The 17,896-nt window shown below is 45.6% G+C and overlaps 2 protein-coding genes across 2 annotated transcripts; one reads left to right on the top strand and one right to left on the bottom strand.

Annotated features, from left to right (window-relative positions):
- The first annotated feature begins 1,300 nt into the window (after positions 1–1,300).
- Positions 1,301–8,421, top strand: LOC125943445 (cuticle protein 10.9-like). Its single transcript, XM_049662768.1, has 3 exons — positions 1,301–1,339; positions 7,088–7,237; positions 8,116–8,421. The coding sequence occupies exons 1-3, from the start codon at positions 1,301–1,303 to the stop codon at positions 8,419–8,421; spliced, it is 495 nt and encodes a 164-aa protein (XP_049518725.1).
- A 7,713-nt stretch (positions 8,422–16,134) lies between these two features.
- LOC119440118 (cuticle protein 10.9) lies at positions 16,135–17,891 on the bottom strand. Its single transcript, XM_049662767.1, has 3 exons — positions 17,829–17,891; positions 17,074–17,223; positions 16,135–16,440 (listed from the first exon to the last, which is right to left on the bottom strand). The coding sequence occupies exons 1-3, from the start codon at positions 17,838–17,840 to the stop codon at positions 16,135–16,137; spliced, it is 468 nt and encodes a 155-aa protein (XP_049518724.1). The 5' UTR covers positions 17,841–17,891.
- Between the last annotated feature and the right edge of the window lie 5 nt (positions 17,892–17,896).

Here is a 17,896-nt window from a genome sequence, read left to right as displayed (position 1 = left end):
ACCGAAAGTAAGTAGCCACTTACCTCATTTTTCAGCCGATGGCTTTATTTTTGGCGTTTTTGTGAGCGCGCCTCGCCGCCCGACCCGCGGGAGTTGGAAGGCGTGACGTCACGATACCCTCGTCGGATAGCCAGCCGGCCGGCCGCAGTCATTTGAAGCGCGCCGACGCCGCCATCGCGAGCATGCAATCAAGTTCTGGTGCCTCTAGCAGCGATGACTACACGTCTGAAGACGAGGACCATTCCAACTTGTCAAGAAATATTACCGCTTACGGTTAGGAGCCTTCTGCGTCAAGCGACGTAGAAGAGCAGGCGGCCGTGGAAGTGCCGGTCAGGTTTTCGCGAACCGTAGCGCGAAGATATCGCTCTGCACCAGACACTTGTGCAAGATTTGTCATTTCCTCTGTAAACTTGCTTTTTCAAGAGCGCACGCAGGCCAGGCAGCTGCGGGGTATTTCAGCACTGCGTGAATGACTGAATGTAGTTTATGCCGTCGGCGTGAGCAACTGCTGTGAGGTATCAGTACCTCCGAGACTCTCACGTCCACTCCGCCAGCGGACCGACAGATGGCAGTAAGTGTCTGGCGTTCTGCCCAGTTTCTTCTGCGTTTAGCGTGCGGAGAAGCAGAGCTGTGTGTGTGTCTGATCTCGTGAGTCGCGCTTGCTAGCATTGTATTGTTTTACTATGCTTTGCCAACATCTTTAAAGACATTATTGCCTTCGTGCCTAGCCTCGGGCATCTCGCCCCGGCCTCGCCCTCACACTGATCAAGAAGGCTGCAAGTGAACGAAAACAGTACCGACATCTTTTCGCCTCCTCTATTCCAACGCGCCGCTGATCATTTCTGCCTTGAGTTTTCGTGGGAAGGCCGATGGCGCAGCGTCAGGCTTTAAGCATGGCCTTTTGAGCGGCATGCCAAGGCTTTTCAGCACAGCCGGGCTGTTCACATAATCATCGCCGACGAAGTAGTCCGCGCAAATGAAGTCATATTTTAGAGTTATCCTGGCTGTGCGTGGTGGCTGACAGGCAGGTATCCAAAGTTTACGCACGTTCTCGTCTCTGGGAAACATGTGCGACAGCGTGTCACGACAGACGATGTTGTTATAACAGCAATGTCTGGGCATTTCCTTTCGCCGCGACGAACGCGTCAATACCGAGTGAGGACTGCGGCAACGCGCATGTAAGACGCACCACCTGCGTGGAGCGCCGACGGAGATATTGTTCCGGACGGACCAAGTGCGAAGATCGCCGAAAGGGGTTAAACAAACGCTGCAAGGGACCAACACCCCCGGAAAAACTGCGATGGCTGTGGCCGACCTTGGCCGGGGCGTGCGCGCACGGGTGGGTGTTATGACGTCAAATTTCAGCGTCTCCCGGCGGCTGCTTGGAGGCAAGGTGCAACATAGAATCGCAAAAAAAAATGTTTCTGATTCCTTTTTTCAAAGCAGCTTGTTTTATTTGTCATTTTCAACAGTTCAACGTTTGTTCCAACGCAAAGAACCACCCGCCAACTTTTTTGTCCGTATCCCTTTAAAGCTAAGGCGACAAAAAATGTCTCCATACCGGCCACCCTTGCCTCAGTTTCTGTGCTTTCTGGAGCGGATGACCAGACTCGGTGTGTCGCTGCATCCGGTCACTGAACCCTGAAGTGGTTGTCGGATTGTTGCATTATTCTGTAAATGATAATTGATCACCCCATACACCTGAGTGTTCGGTGCAGGATGGCATCAGTGTTGTGTTACAGGAATCACGGCTCTGCAGATTTAGTTGCTCGTACTTGACTCGTCATTGAATAAGAGTTATGAATCAGTAGATAAATAGTAGAAGTATATTCACCCGTAAATGAGATTTTCGGCAACCGATGAATGTGCTTGGTGTTATCGTTGTGCTTGAGTGTTGCTGGTTTCCTGGTAACAACTTCGGCTAATGGAGAGGTACTTTTAAGACTTATAGAGTGACTCCAACCAAATAAGGAAATTTATTAGCCTGACGTTTCGGAGCCAATTTGGGTCCTTCTTCAGGGGGTATTCTTCGGAGGTGGCCGTGTGCTGCTTTTAAAAGGTCCATCGCAAGAAAAGAGGAAGGGGGAGAGAGCGGAAGGTGGGGAGGTACCTTCCGCTCTCTCCTCCTTCCTCTTCAAAAAACAGGCCTTACGAGCAATCAAGCATGATCGCGGGGCATTTCTACTGAAACGTTATTTACTCAATACCGGTTTCTCGGAGCAGACCAAGTTTACTCATTCTGTCTAATGCAACATTTTACTGGAAACCGTTACATGTATTCAACCTTACTGAAATTTACAAAAGACAACCTGCACGTTGCAGCACGTTCACGTTCTGTGGTTCTTTTTACAAGAACAAACTACGGTAAACAAAACCTATATTAGCAAGTAATCTTAATTTATTTTCATACGATAATAATTTCGCTCTCTCCGCGATCACTTTAAAAAAGAAAGTTAAACAGCATTTGTTTGCATGTGATTTGACTGTTACTGAATTTTATAGTTCATTATGTTTTCTTTTGAGTGTACGCTTAACTCTTACTATGGTGTCGCTCTTACAAACATTACGCCGTTCATGTGCTGACTCTGACAATTACTGGTTTTCAACTTTTTTTTGTTTAAATATATAGTAATGCAGCTTCCTTCTTGCAGTGTACCTGTATGTATCACTTGTTGTAACTGTGTATAACGTATGACCTACACACAATATTATCTTCCGATATCCACTGTTGCAGTTCATATTATGCGTTATGTTGTATGCAATATTGCACTGTCTCAAATATGAAGTTGCAGCCACTGCCCCGCAAGCTTGCCAGCTTTTTGCCTCGGCTCCTTCCTTTTGAAGAAAAATTCACTTCACTTCACTAATGCCTGAACCTGTATTTCTGGTAAGAAATGTGCATAATTTTGATGGGTCATTTGAAATGTGCGTTTGCGATGCCTTTTGTAGCAGAAATAAAGCGCACCACAGGCGCTCAAGCATACCGACATTTTCTCAAGCAAACGATAATGCCTCTTTCGAGGTTGCTGCGGACTTCCTCGATAATTAAAACTCTGTCTGCTACAAGCGCTTTGAGAATTCCAGCTGTGCCGTATTGACAGCACGTTTAGTGCATGTTTTCTCGCACACTCATGTAAAACCAGAGTTTTAGTGACCAATATGCTGCAGAACAAGAAAAAAGTAAACAGGTTTACGTGTAAGCTCTTTCAACAAATGTGAAACTTCTACAAAGGATGACTTGTTTACCGCTAATAAGTTTAGAGATTGAATGAAGAATAATAAAAATATTGTTAACACGGAACATCGTCAACTGTTCAAGTGCAATATCAAAATAACCGGTACAGAACATACATTCCCGTTAGCTATAATGGGAATACAGAAAAGAAGAGGTGGTGTAAATTAGTATTGCTTTATTATATTATATACTGTGAAAAGGCGCTGCGCGCCAATTTCAAAATGGCAACCGTAGTGTGATCGAAAAGCTCTGAAAATGCACACTATGAGTGTGCACGCAGGGCACTGTAGAAATGTTGGAAAATACCAAAATTCCCAGAGAAAAAATAACCGCTGCAGAGAATTGTCAGCAGGGGGTGTAAGTGCGGTTGAATATAGAGTGGTAGTCAACAGTGAAGTTAATCAACGCAACTTTTAAGGCGGTCGGATGTAGAGATAAAGTGAATACCTAACTTGAAACTGCTATCTAGCTTCCTCGTTCATATTCAACCATATCGTGATTGAAAGATCTATGACCGTTAGTGAGGTTCGTTACGCTACTGAAGAGATGATCCCAAGCAACTATACGCAGGGATATTGTTTTGGATTGCCCCTTTTACAAAATAATAAAGCACGCAAAAACCCCGGTAATCAAATTTATGAAGTCTTCTAAGCCAAGAACTTGCACTCCTAAGTTTGTACCAGCCTTCATATTGTAATTCCTGAAAGATATAATCTAGTAGCGCTTAGATGAGTGTTCATGGTCGACCCGATTGCTAAAAACAAGGAAGGTTTCGTGAAAACAGTTTACTCTCTAATAAAAGAGATTGTTGGACACCATCAGACTTGGGCTGTTGAAGGATTAACAATTACAGCTAACACGCTCAAACACAAGGCAGTATTGAAATGCTGTAACGAAATACGAGAAAGCATCGAGGAAGAAAAAAGTTAGTAGGGAGCATCGCGAAACGCGATTGAAGCCAAACGTGTCGGCCCAACACGAGATAGTCACACCTGTACGCGTGGTAAATTTGGGGCTCTCGCTGAGCATGCAGCGCAGTGGCAGGGCCCCAGAACAAGTGGGCATTGATTAAAAACAGTACACCGGACTCCAAACGGCTCGAGAAATCTCGATTCTTGCTCCGTGATCTCGACGCAAAAGGTCACTTGTTAAGCCGACTCTAAGCAAAGGGCTAGCCTAACAGAGCGCTCGCTTGGCGAGGCTGGCTGCGTGACGTCATGCTCTCTCCAAACGTTTTCCTTTTATAATGTGGCGTACGATATGCTATTTCGTAGTCTCACTTAAACAGTGCACGTCATGAAACGAAGGCAACTTGGTAATGGAGTATGTGGGCTGCAGGACACATATACAAGTGAATAATTTCTCGAAAAACTTACTAAAATGCAGGGGCCCGTGACCCAGGCATGCACCCTTTCTGCGGTACTCTTGTAACATTGAGGTGAATGCTGTTTTTAAACGTTCTGAGATAGGAAACATCAGAATAAAGTAAGCATGTTGGCGTTTGCTATTAACTTCTCTGTATGTTGCGCAGGCTAATAGACAGGGTCAGTCGATAAGATAGAGATGAAAAACTTTCGTGTAGGCGAAGCGATAAAATAATAAGCTAGGGAAGATGCCTAGGTCAGAGACATAGAAATTGGGCCATGACCTCACAGCGCATTCGCCGACATTTTCGGAGGGACAACTCCAATTTCATATTTTGAAGTGTAACAAGAGGATAATTGTGGCGTGTACAAAAGACACGGATTCATTTTTTTACTGCTTTACCTCATTAAAAATAAATAAGAAAACCGTGTATAATATCCCTAATAATTATTTGGTGATAGTTAACAGTACCGATATTTTGTCGTGTATGATAAAGATAGGAAAGTAATCAATTTCAAGGCAAAACATTATTTCATTTTTACCAATTCAAGTCGCTACGAATGCTACTTTTTCGAGTAAGGGCAGCAGCATTTTATCCAGTAATAAACATTATTGAGCTACCTCGGGCCAAAATATGTATGTGTATGTTCTGTACCAAGAGAAGCAGATGGAGCGGAGAACTAGTGAAAATTGGAGATACGAGAAGCTAGCATAATCTTATTTCAAGTTTCAAGTTTCAAGTTTATTATACATACTTAAGAGGTTACATAGTTGTGTATATACAGAAGGAGGTCCCAAGGTTTTAATCACCGTTGGCGGGACCTCCTGTGCAAGTATAACGAGCAAAACTACAAAGTAAAAAAAGCAAGCAAAAGAGAGAACATAAATATTACAAAGGCAAAATAATCAATAACATTCACTGGTAGATGGGATTATTTATAGTTTAAAAATAGAAATTGTTTTAGGTTTTTCTTAAATATTTGCAAACAAGTAACAGATTTCATATGCGTAGGTAAACTATTCCAAAATGTTACTGAAGAAAAAAGCAAAGTGGATCTACCATAATTAGTACGGATATTAGGCAAGAGCAAGTTACGATGAGTAGCGAAGCGAGTAGAATTGGGATTAGAGAGCACATGTTGTGGAAAAATGTCTAAAGTAAGGTCATGGTTATAAATTTTAAAGAATATAATGCCTATATTATAAAAATAAAGGCTAGACAAAGGCAAAATATTAAGCTGAACAAAAATGGGAAAGGAAGGTGAACACCGTGAAGCGAAATTAATAATGCGAAGTGCTTGTTTCTGGAGTTTAATCAATGGGGAGAGGTGAACGGAGTATGTGTGACCCCATGATGAGATACAGTAGCTTATATGACTGTGTATAAAGGCGTAGTATAGTGTTGTGAGAACATGGAGGCTGAAGAAGAATCTGGTTTTAAGGAGGGCACGTATTACAGCGCAAGAAAAGACAACTTGACCACGAACCCACATTTCCCACCTTCCTTTATGTTTGCCGTTACACAATCGAAAAAGGCCGGTGATGTAGACATATTACTTACGAACCTTGGCGCCAAGAGCCACAGTGTGAAATTTGCCACAGAAAGCAGCCCAGTGAGGGCAACAGGCGCAGAGTCAGGACGCGTTCTTCACGATTTCACCTCCTCGCCACTTTGTTATACGTGGCCCAATCATGAGGCAGAGGCTGGGCGAAGCCCTCCCTCATTGGCCGTCACGCGGACGACAATAGTTGCGTCGCGTTAGGTGAGGTGTATAAAAATGAGAAGCGACGTTTTCCATAGCACATTCAGAGCTTATCTTTCGTGGTGGACGTAGTGCAAAGTAGTCATCAGTCTTTCGATATGATATCTAAGGTAACGGCTGAGTAACATACCTTGAAAATATGCGGAGGCATATCTACGAAACCGTAACTGCGCTTCCTATGTCGTTTGTGAAGAGAATGGTTTATGAAAGATTTAGACGCACACATCGTGAACACGTGACTGTAGATTAAATATTTTTTGGTTGTACTTTAGTTAAATATATTGTCCTCGTGGATTGCTCTAGCTGCATGCATCGTTTATTGCTCGAGTATTTTATCGAAAATACTCATTGCTCTCATTCATGCCGCTGAACATTCTCCTTCCATATAACCGCCAGCCAGCTATACCTCTCACACTACGGGCAGAACGGAAACGTAGCTTCTCTGGCTAATCATGAAATGTTCTCTTTAAACCCATGATATCAGTTATCAGTAAGTATTTGTCACGTTCGATTGCCTCACCAGTTTAATAAATCTCAAGGCATAGTTAAAATATGTGTTTGTATGTATGATGCCTCAGGAGATTAGACACTCGAGGAAAAGAAGGTTTGCATAAAAAATCATCTCAGGACAGACGGGAAACATACTTGAGCATAACTTTGGAAGTATAAGGCCATCTCTAAATGGTGTATAAGATGGTCTTGATGCCGCATCTGCCCCCCACAGGCTCCTGTCCTCCTTGCGATAGTCGCAATTGCGAGAGCGGGAAACATCTACGGCGGTGGCCAGCAGTATGGTTTTCAAGGCGCAGGTTTCCAAGGTCCACTTTACGCGGCGGCTGCTACTCCTGGTTCCTCCGCTGCTGGTGCCTCCTACGTAAGTAATTAACTTCCCAAGTGTCAGGTATCAATTTGTTACAATTGTTTACATATATTATAAAGAACAAAGTAGCCCAGCTTTTTAAAAATAAATAAGGTAGCCCGTGCTTTTAGACCTACGAGAAAGACAGATTTCCGTACCTCTTTAAATCTCTTTTAGGGAAAAAAACACATAATTGTCACCTGACGACAGAAGTTCTCGCTTATTTTCTAATTCAAGGCATTGATAAATTTACGAATGTTTTGTATTAAGGTAGGCTCAGATGAAGAACTTCACACAGCTTTAATATGTTACAGCAAATATGCTCTAGAACGTGAGCCCTTGGAGCGAGAATTTATCGCTTATTCACTCAATCAGTGGTTAGTTGTAATGTAGCATTTCTATATTTCTAACAAGAATCAACCAATAACGTCCACATTACAGCAACCCATGGAGAGCGTGAAACGTAGCCATGCCTTTCCGTATTGTTCGTTTTCTCCGAAGCACTAACTACTAATATTGCCCAGTCGACAACTTCTTGTTACCACATATTGCTCATACTCGTACAGGCCCCCTGATGGGGCCCAGCTCTTTCTAACAGAAACAGCGTATCCTTCGCTGGGATTTGCCCAAGCATAGAAAACGTGGGTTTTCTACCGTTGTTATCTTGCTCACTTTACATAAAAGCAGCTTCGCTACACAGTGAAGATATATCTCGTTATATTACAAGCACTCAACAGGAAGGGCAACAGCGTCATAAGGCCGAGAGAACGTAACACTAAATTGCCTGCACATTTCCTCTCTTTGAGGTATGTTCAGCTATGTTCTGCCTCAACATATCGTATCCCCTAGTCGCCACTTTGATAATTCTTGGTTGCTTCCTTTCAATTCATCAGCCTCCCCAACCGTACAGCTTCGGCTACGACAGCACCGACGAGTTTGGCACCCAGCTTTTTCACAAGGAACAAGGTGATGCCAGCAACGCAAAGACCGGCTCCTACGGTTACCGCGACGCAAACGGCCTCTTCCGCACCGTAAAGTACGTGGCCGATGCCAATGGATTCCGCGCCACCGTTGACACCAATGAGCCTGGTACTGCTCCAGGTGCCAGCGCCGACGCTGTGTTCAACGCTAATCCTGTTGCTGCTCCTGCCGGCGCTGGTGGGGGCTACGCGGGAGCAGGTGGTCCCTGGGCTGGCTAGTTACCTCACCTGATGTAATTCTGGACATATTGATCACCAAATGCTAATAAATACATTCGTGTGAGTAAAGATTGTAAAAACGTGTTGTGAATTAAATCGTTCAAAGAACAGTGCTGTAGTGAAATGTAGCGTGTATCACGTAAAAACCGGAAAATGGTGCGACGTTGGGCTACCGATGGTTCATCATTTAGTGTGTGGGAAAAAAAGTTGAATACGTGGAGAAAGACCAGCGGCTCTCGGTTGTCAAGTTTCTCGTTGACGCTTGTGTATTCAAGAGAGACGCTCCCAAGAAGCACACTCATAATCCTACTATGGTATTAAGTCTTGATTAACACCGATTGTCTGCTTGCGCTCGCGCGACTATTCAAGGGGGCTTTTCCGATGTCCACGGCTTTAAAGAGTTTCGTCTACAAGCGCAGAATTAAGAAAATCTTACACGTTTTTTGGATGCCTATGGGAATGGCTGACTGTTTACTGGGATTGCCCAGCCTGTAGCTACCCATCTCGACTTCCTCTGACTTCCGTTTTTGGTTACGTGATTAGTATCATTAGTGTTCTTTTTTACTGATTATTCTCCTTAAATCTTTTGTCGCGCTCTAGAAAGGTTGAGGGTTCGTGTTGTAATTATGGAGACGATGGCAATCCTGAAAAGTAAGGCACAACACTTTATCATCGCGACCTCTATGAACTGGATCCCAGAAACAGGGATACATTTATTTAGGTCAAGGCAGAGAGCACGACCTAAGCTATAGATTGCTCTGGCTGCTGCTTCTCACCGGAAACAATGAACGCGGAGGAAAAGGAATGATGATAATGACACAGGAGAAGGAGGTGAGTATACGCAATTCCACACTGTCTAGTCGAGTTACTTGTAGGAAGGCTGTAGCAGCACTTGTAATCAAGGTTGCACAATTTTCATCAGGCCAAGAACCCAAAAGAAGGTAGTGTAATCGGCTCCTCCCAATACGGGTGCGGTGGAAGAGACCAGTTTCTGTCGGTATTGTGCGTACTAGGGACAGTTGTAAAATATGTGAGCAAGTGTTTCTGGCACCTGACAGGTGTTCACAATTTTGGCTAGTGTCACCGCAACCTATGAGGGGCGTGCAACGCCTCTTGGATGCGATATCAAGGCGAATCTGATGCACCGTACTTGTTTTGGCTTGCTTCGAGCTTGTGAAGCATACGAAATTTCATTTCTGGGTCCCACTTATGCAGTCGCCTGTTTCGTAGATCGGGTTGTGTCCATTCCTCAAAGGAACACTTGTGTAATACACAACCAAGAAGCGCGTTCGGGAGAGCGACATTCGTATTTATGAGGAATTATTAAAAGCTGTTTTTGCTTCAGCGCCTACCTGTTCATTCCCGATCACGCCACAGTGTGCAGCTATCCACTGTAATGTGATTATGTGGCCATTTCTATATGAAAGGTCCAGAAGCTGTGTGAATTCTAGAGTTATAGGTATAATGCGGGTTCAGCCTTAGGGCGCAATCACTAGTTTGAAGAGCTGGCTTAGCATCGCAGATGATCGTCTATGAGCGAGGAGGCCCTCGGAGAGAAATGGAAGTGCCTTCCGGATAACAAGTTCTGCGGCAGTGAACGTTGACCTATGGTCTGGTATAAACAGCGGAAGGATTACCATTTCTGGGATGACGAATGCTGCAGTAGAAGCATATGGCGTCACAGACCCATCCGTATAAACGTGCGCCGTACATCCGTGCTCTGCATCAATGTGAAACAATATAAGTTGCTTGAGGCCAATTGATGGAACGGATGATTGCTTTGTAATCCCGGCAATCTGAAGTCTAAGGAACGGTTGAGGCAGGACCCATGGAGGTGTTGTCGAAATGCTGGAGGGAGAAAATGTCGAGGGTATAATATTGTGATGGCATGATACAACCCTTGAAAAGCTACAACCTGTGTGGGTGGCACGTACTGGTGACAACGGATGTTGTCTGTGTCGAGTCACCAAGCGACGGTGCTCTTGAAGATGCTCGCAGAGCGTGTACACCCCGACAGGAGAAGCACGAGCTTCTGCTACTGTACCATTGGTTGAATTCCAGCGCGGTAGCCACAAGCATGTGCGCGATGCTTGAGCGTTAAGGCTTTCCAGCGTGTGTACACAGCTCCGACATATGCTTCAGAGTACCGGTATATTGTACCGTATATAGCCTGCAAATAGTTCTGGTTCAATTGGAGTACAGATGACTCCGAGAAGCCCCGCCCTGTTCCTGCAACGATGCGAAGGACGCGAACAAAACTCCTCAACTTTGAGTGCAATGCGGTGACGTGTCTTGATCAAGGTAGTCCAGGGTCTATGACTACGCCAAGGAATCTGTCGTGGGTAATAGCAGGTATCTGTTTTCTACTAACGATTATCGGATACCCTCTCATTCGTTCCGAGGTGAATGCAATCAGGGAACATGTTTACAGCGCAGCTCTTAGGCGCCCGTTCCTACGGCAACCGGCGGCGCAACCGAGCGAACGAGCACAGCGAAATGTCTAAGCGAAAGCGGAGCGCAGCGGGGATGGACGCGCGAGAAGGAAAATCGAGGGAGGAGGGTGCAGCGGAACCATGAGGCGGAAAGCGGAGGAATAGGGTAGGTGAATGGATGAGAAGAAAAGCGTAGTGCGGCGACAATGGCTACCAGATGGCGCCAGAGTAGCGCGCGTCGTCTCGGAGGTCGCCCACGCGTCGCCCAGGCGCTGGCTCTCGCTACCTCCCGATCAGCGAGGCAGTCGCACAACACTTCGCCCCGTTTGCAACATGCCGCATGACAGTGATTGTTCGCGGCAGCAGATATATCGCGAAATGAAAAGTCGTATACAGCTGCGCTCAAATTTCCCATTAGGGAGTATTGTAATTGTCGGTGATTTTTTTTTCTTGATCGCTGGGAAACCGGAGTGTAATGAATAAATAAACCGCTTCATAAATAAATAGATAAATAAAGCGCCACACTCCTCCACAGAATGTCAAACTGCCGATCTGCCATATCGGAATAAAGTAACGCTATTCCATCCGCTTCATAAATAAATAGATAAATAAAGCGCCACACTCCTCCACAGAATGTCAAACTGCCGATCTGCCATATCGGAATAAAGTAACGCTATTCCATTCGACATTACGCATGGTTTCTCTTATGCGGAGATACTGCAACGGGATGAGTACTACGGAGGATTGAACCTGCTTGTTCAACTTTTTCAATTAACCGAAAAAAATACATAGCAAACTGCTGAAAACAAAAACTCATCATGCATATGTGGAACGTCTACATTTCAAGTAAAATCTTGCAGTCATAGAAAAATTATGTCTGGCTCCTGCTTCCACGTTTGTGCAACGCTGATCAAAGAAACTAGTGACAAGTCACCTGTCTAGCATCCCCTGTTTACAGTAATCCTGTTTGGAGGATATGCTCATTACAACAAACCATCCGCAAAAGGTACACTCCAGGCCATACATGTTTTGTCCACAACACCACGCCAACAAAAAATTATTCATCTTACCGTGAAGTTTATGAAGAAGCTTACTTACAAATAGCTATAAGACCGTACTCCATGTCAGAGCTGTGTGGCTGTGCTATTGGGTGGGTAATCACAAGCATTTTACATCACTATGGTCAGCAGCAACAGCCGTTGTAGGGACTCGATTCACAACAAATTCTTATCGCGGCGAACTCAAGTGTGCTGACATTGATTCTATGTCTGCAAATGTTATAATCTCATCTGCCATCGCTCATGTACGCTCTTCCCACTACTGAATACATTCTGTGAATGTTATGAGTTTCCGGTTATCTGCTCTTCCCATTACCAGACTTACTCTTCAGTTCTTCAGATTGACCAGGAATTGTTACATAACCTGTGTGACATACCTAGTTGCACAAGCCCAGTAACCCATTTTGTTCTCCATTCTAGGACAGACCGATTGCCGCATACTCAGTCTCGCGAGTTGTGGCATGAATGAGGTTAGGACAAGGGAGGAAAGTTCCCAATCGTTGCTCATCGCTTTTTTATAAACGAAGTGGCAGCAACCCGTGTCGAATCTGTGATCTAAGCACCAGAAAATTTATGAAACCTCGACCACTAAATGCAGCAATGGCTCACTGGTACGCTTTCTGGTTAATGCATGATAACGGCTCCATTCAGTCGACAGAAACGAAATAAGTGCTGGGTAGTTCTTGAGAATTTCGAATTCAATGCTGAAGGCCCGTTCACACTAGGCCGGCCCGACGCCGACTAAGGAACGACAGGACAACGACGCCGACGCAACCGACGACAGTGAGTCGCCGCCGTGTGACATGTTTTCGTGATGCCGACAGCGACAAAACCAGTCTGCAGACTGCCATTCAGCCAGTTTACGTGAAATCTGCCGCACAGCAAGAACGTTGTACCGACAACGCGATTTCTGCAGCAGCTTCGCTTCCATGTATGTACGTAATCGTGCTGAAAACGAACCGAAATATACTTCCGAAGTTGAAATGCATGATCGTCAGCCCTTGTCAGCAGTCTGTGTCGAGCTAGAGACGGATGACAAATTCGTTCAGCGGAGAACCTACCTGCAGCCGCGGGGTTCTTGCGAGTATACCCATGACTGCAGGCCGGAACTAACGGCCCGATCACGCTACGTCGATACAACGCTGATTTTGGTCTTGCGAGTTAATGCAGTTCACTTCTGCCCATTCTGACATGAAATTGACCGCTCTTGAGTTCGTATAGTTCGCCCACCAAAAGCGGGATGCGAACGACCCGGCACGAAAAGCGACAACCTGCTACCCAAATCAGCAGTGGGAGCCGTTTGTGAAACCCGACTGCTCATATCATCTCGTCTCTGTGAGATGCGATGCTGACGGTAAGCGTAAATACGCGTATGTGTGTTTTGCAGAATTTGGTCAGCGTTACAGGTCAGCGGTACGCGATTCCGACAAGGACGTTGGTTTCCACTGTATTCGAAGCCAACCAGAAGCGGCGATGAATATAAATGATGATGATGATGATCATGATTTATTGGCATCCCCTTTGAAACGGGGCGGCGACAAATAGTCACCTAGCCTGCTTGATTTAATCAGGTATACTATACATGTTCTTTATCTAGCATTTTTGTATACCTCTCATTATTATTATTTTGAAAAATTTACCTTGTACCGCTGCCTATGATTTTAAGAGATCAGGTCGTATCCATCCTTTCCCTGCTTTTTTTGCACCAGTACTCTAATCGTCTCTTGCTGATCTCTACGGCTGATCTGTTTATGTTTCCTTCCACTTTAAACCCAAGCGCTTCTGGGAGTTGCACGTTACCTACGGTTCTCGCTGGGTGGATCCCGTCGCATTCCATTAGGATGTGCTGAGTGGTCTCTGGATCTTTACTGCAGCATACACATGTCTCATCTAGTTCCGAATATTTGTTCCGATATGTTTTCGTCCTTAGGCAACCGGCTCGAGCCTCAAATAGCAAGGCACTGCCCTATAAATGCGCCTTGCGGCGCCGTCTATCGAGCAAAAAACGAGCATACATTCGTAATGTATGATCTCTTAGGTCTTGCAGCGCATACAATCTTAAAGGCTATGTCCAGTTTATGCGGTTGCCTTTATGAGGCCTGATGGGCACAAAAACTGAGAATGATCTCGGGAACAGCGCTCCCTTGTCGCTTATCATTTTTAACTTAATTTTTAACTAACTGCTTTAGTACACATCTTGTAAAAATCGAATTGAAGCCAGAGATTTCGCAAGGCACATTCACTTGGGACGTATTTCGAAACTCGCACCAGCTTTGAATGTACGCACTGCAAAAATTGCGGTAATATGCACAGTTTTACCTTCCTTTTTTTAAGAAAGCGCCGGCTCATACACTGAAGCTAAAAAATTTCTGAAACAGCAATGGACTTTGTCGCAAACTTTGGGAACACATTTCTCGAAACTGGTGCCATCGGCGGAATTATCTCTAAGTGGATATGACTTGTGTACTCAGTGGCTAGAATTCGCAAACCCTTTTCCTGCGTGCATGCGTAGGCTGTGCTCGAGTGGCTAACGCCTACGGCTGCTGTACGGAGGGAATAGGGTTCGAAGCCGACGATCGGACCAGCTTGGGTCACTGAGTATGTGTCAATGTGTGGATTTGTGAGGCTCTTCAACGAACCTCTATCATGCCGATATTGGTCGCTGTTGGTGCGGCACTCGGCAGGTACCGCTGCTCGAGGAAACCCTTTGACGCCCACTTGGAGCACAGGGTACGTGCCTGTAGGTGTGTGTCGTTCTTCAATGGACGCCATTGACGCCCACTTGGGTAACTAGGTAATTACCACTAGGAATGTGCCACTCTGTAATGACAGAAAAGATCCCTTAATTTTATTGTATGCTCGGCGGAATCGTACACACGTCTCAAGGGTTCCTCAAAAAGAACAGCCAGACGCTTTATCAGGCCGCGCCACAAATACAATGGGTACGTGCCGCTTTTCAATAAACGTTTTTCACGCGTTGGCGTTGGCTTTAGCGCTGGCGTTTTTCACGCCAACGCTAAAGCGAGCTGCGCCATAACTGCACTGTGTATGTGCCACTCTTCAGTGTTTATCTCGCCCACTTGTGTCCCTGAGTATGTGACACTCGGTGTGCGCAAGCCAGGGGGCAATTCTCAGCATTTACACGCACCGTCGCGTCACGCTTCTCGTCTCGGAGGCCTCACACGGGCTTCTCGGCAGCGTCACCAGATGGCGCGGAGTCGTCAGACAAAAATTTCAAATTAAATTCTCGGTTTTCACGTGCCAAAACCACGATTTCACTATGAGGCACGCCTTAGTCAGGGACCCCGGAGTAATTGTGACCACCTGGGGTTCTTTAATGTGCACGCAATGCACGGTACAGGGGCGTTTTTGTACTTCACCCCCATCGAAATGCGGCCGCCGCGGCCGGGATTCGTTCCCGCGCGCTCCGGCTTAGTAGCGCGACGCCTTAGCCACTATGCCACCACGGCAGGTGTGTCGAGAGAGAAGCACGATAGAGAAGCCCAGTTGCCGTATTACGCTTTTCTCAGCGGTCGTACGCACCGGCGTGCCGTGCATTTCGGAGGCACGCACAGGCTTCGCGGCTACTCCGCTAGATGGTGCCGACTTTGCTTAGGGAACGACACGTAAAAGGCGATTGGAGGTTTGGCGGCAGAAAAGTAGGGAGACCACAAGCAACGGAGGCGTGCAACAACAACGTTCCCCATACTGGTTCAGAAAGTTTAAAGCTGGGAATTTTTCATATTTTTAAGATAGGGAGGACGTTGGATAAAATAAGAACAAAAGCTTGGTAGTGCAACCCACCGCCCCGTTTCATAGCGGACACTCGTACCATCCATCCATCCATCCGCAGCGGTACACCCCTCATGCATAACGCGTTCCGTCTGTGGAAATACATTGTGTCGCTCTATTGATTCAATGCTGAACGCATTACCGTCCTCAGTCATCGTGAGATGGGTTCTGCCTGATTTTCAAAGTAAGAAAACGTTCGTGCGATGAAAACGCGATCATCGACCCACTGGCAGACCGGCTTACTCAAAACCCAAGAATGCTGGTCAAACAACTGTGTTGATTAATAAATTTACCAAATGAGCAATCTAAATTAGGAAGAGGAAATAAGTCAGGTTGAAAGGTTTATTTCGCACCGAGTCACATCACTTTGTGCACAGAACCTTAGCTTACTATGCTGCACAATGCGCAAAGATATACAATAGGTTAGGTGACTAGCCAGCCCAGGGACCACCAGATCCCGCATAGCGACCACCTGCTCCTGCAGGTGCAGCAACAGGGTTAGCGTTGAACACGGCATCTGCGCTAGCACCCGGAGCGGTGCCCGGCTCATTGGTGTCGACAGTGGCACGGAAGCCATTGGCATCGGCGACGTACTTCACTTTGCGGAAGAGGCCGTTGGCGTCCCGGTAGCCGTAGGAACCGGTCTTCGCATTGCTGGAATCGCCTTGTTCCTTGTGAAAAAGCTGGGTGCCAAACTCGTCGGTGCTGTCGTAGCCGAAGCTGTACGGTTGGGGAGGCTGATAGAATAGAAATAAATAAACAGATAGCTAGACATAAGCGCATACGCTAATTATGGCAAAGAATAGTACAATATCTCGAAACCATTAAAATGTGGAATCATGTTTCATGTTTACGTTTTCTTCCAATGTTTGTTCATGAGAGTCATAGCTATATAGTACTTGCTCAATACAACCGCGCATTCTTTTCAATATGGAGCTCCACAGATCTTCACTGAGTTACCTAAAAATAGAAAAATTCATGGTCTCTGTGGCATTCTGTAGAAGTATTCTTGCAGTGCCATCTTTGTTTTTCTGCGGCGTAATAGGCTTTTCTGCAAGCAATGGGTCTACGTGCCACATAGAAAACTTCGACAAGGAATTTTTTTCGTCCTATAGCACGCCCTCCAGTTCTCACCAAAGGCATTTAGAACATTGGACCCGAATTACCTAAGCCCGGAAAGCTATTTCAGATTTTTTATTTCAATATTGATATTCCCAAACCTGCGCTTAAGTCGGACTATGCGTACAGAGAGAAAACCCATGCTAGTCGTATCGTAATAAAATATTAATACACGGTTGCTTCGAGTCCGTTTAAAAACAATTGCCAAATGAAAGCAACGAGTGCCTCGTTACAAATAATATACTACATACGTAGGAGGCACCAGCAGCGGAGAAGCCAGGCGTAGCAGCCGCAGCGAACAGTGGTCCTTGGAACCCGGCACCTTGGAAACCATACTGCCGGCCACCACCGAACACGTTACCCGTTCTCAAGAAAGTCACAAGGGCGAGGAAGACAGGGGCCTGTACCGGGAGTTGCTGACATCAGAGACATTTCATGCGCCTTTCTTTGGCTGTATTCTATTTAATTTATTGAGCTGCATAATCCTCTTGTTACAGTCAGAATATGTAGATGCAAAACTTATTCTTTCCCGCCTATTTTGTGCCTAAATGGCATAAGGAGTGTGTGTCGCTGCTCCGTGCCTTAGATAATGCTGCAACAAGGTTCAGCTAAATAAATGTCGAATACTAGCATAGAACTGAGGAGATCGTTCACAGTCAAACGAGCATGCCTGAGAAAAGTTCATGCTTTAGAGCAAGCACCGCGAGTGCGCACGTTCTCATTGATTTCCTGGTGAATGAGGGTGAAGTAGCATGCATAGGTTGCAGGTAACAGTTTGCAACGATTTGAATAAATACAGAAATAATTTTCTGCACAATCTTTGCAGCACGTTTCAAGAAACTTGTTGCTAGGAGCCGCTATGTGAACGTTTTGCGCACAACCAATAGAAAGAATTGGATGTAATTATCTTCATTACCAGCACCTTCCCTCATTAGGCCTACCAATATTACGATCACTCAAGCAATAATGATGGCACGTAGAACGTCGACTATTTCTCCACGGTTACCTTAGATATCATATCCGCGGGTGGGAGTTCACCTCGTGATGCGTCGGGCACTGGAGCTAGGAGATGCT

Source organism: Dermacentor silvarum, chromosome 2 (assembly GCF_013339745.2).
Source record: "Dermacentor silvarum isolate Dsil-2018 chromosome 2, BIME_Dsil_1.4, whole genome shotgun sequence".
NCBI classification, from domain to species: domain Eukaryota; kingdom Metazoa; phylum Arthropoda; class Arachnida; order Ixodida; family Ixodidae; genus Dermacentor; species Dermacentor silvarum.
The sequence above is the reverse complement of the archived record's forward strand: the minus strand, read 5'-3'. Positions and strand labels throughout refer to the sequence as shown.

Bases quoted from the DNA above. Each gene is read 5' to 3' on its own strand.
- LOC125943445 (XM_049662768.1), top strand. From the start codon at position 1,301: ATGGCTGTGGCCGACCTTGGCCGGGGCGTGCGCGCACGG. The intron at 1,340-7,087 runs GTGGGTGTTATG...TGCCCCCCACAG, and splicing joins GCCGGGGCGTGCGCGCACGG to GCTCCTGTCCTCCTTGCGAT. The intron at 7,238-8,115 runs GTAAGTAATTAA...TCAATTCATCAG, and splicing joins CCGCTGCTGGTGCCTCCTAC to CCTCCCCAACCGTACAGCTT.
- LOC119440118 (XM_049662767.1), bottom strand. The intron at 16,441-17,073 runs GTATGTAGTATA...CTATTCTATCAG, and splicing joins CCGCTGCTGGTGCCTCCTAC to CCTCCCCAACCGTACAGCTT.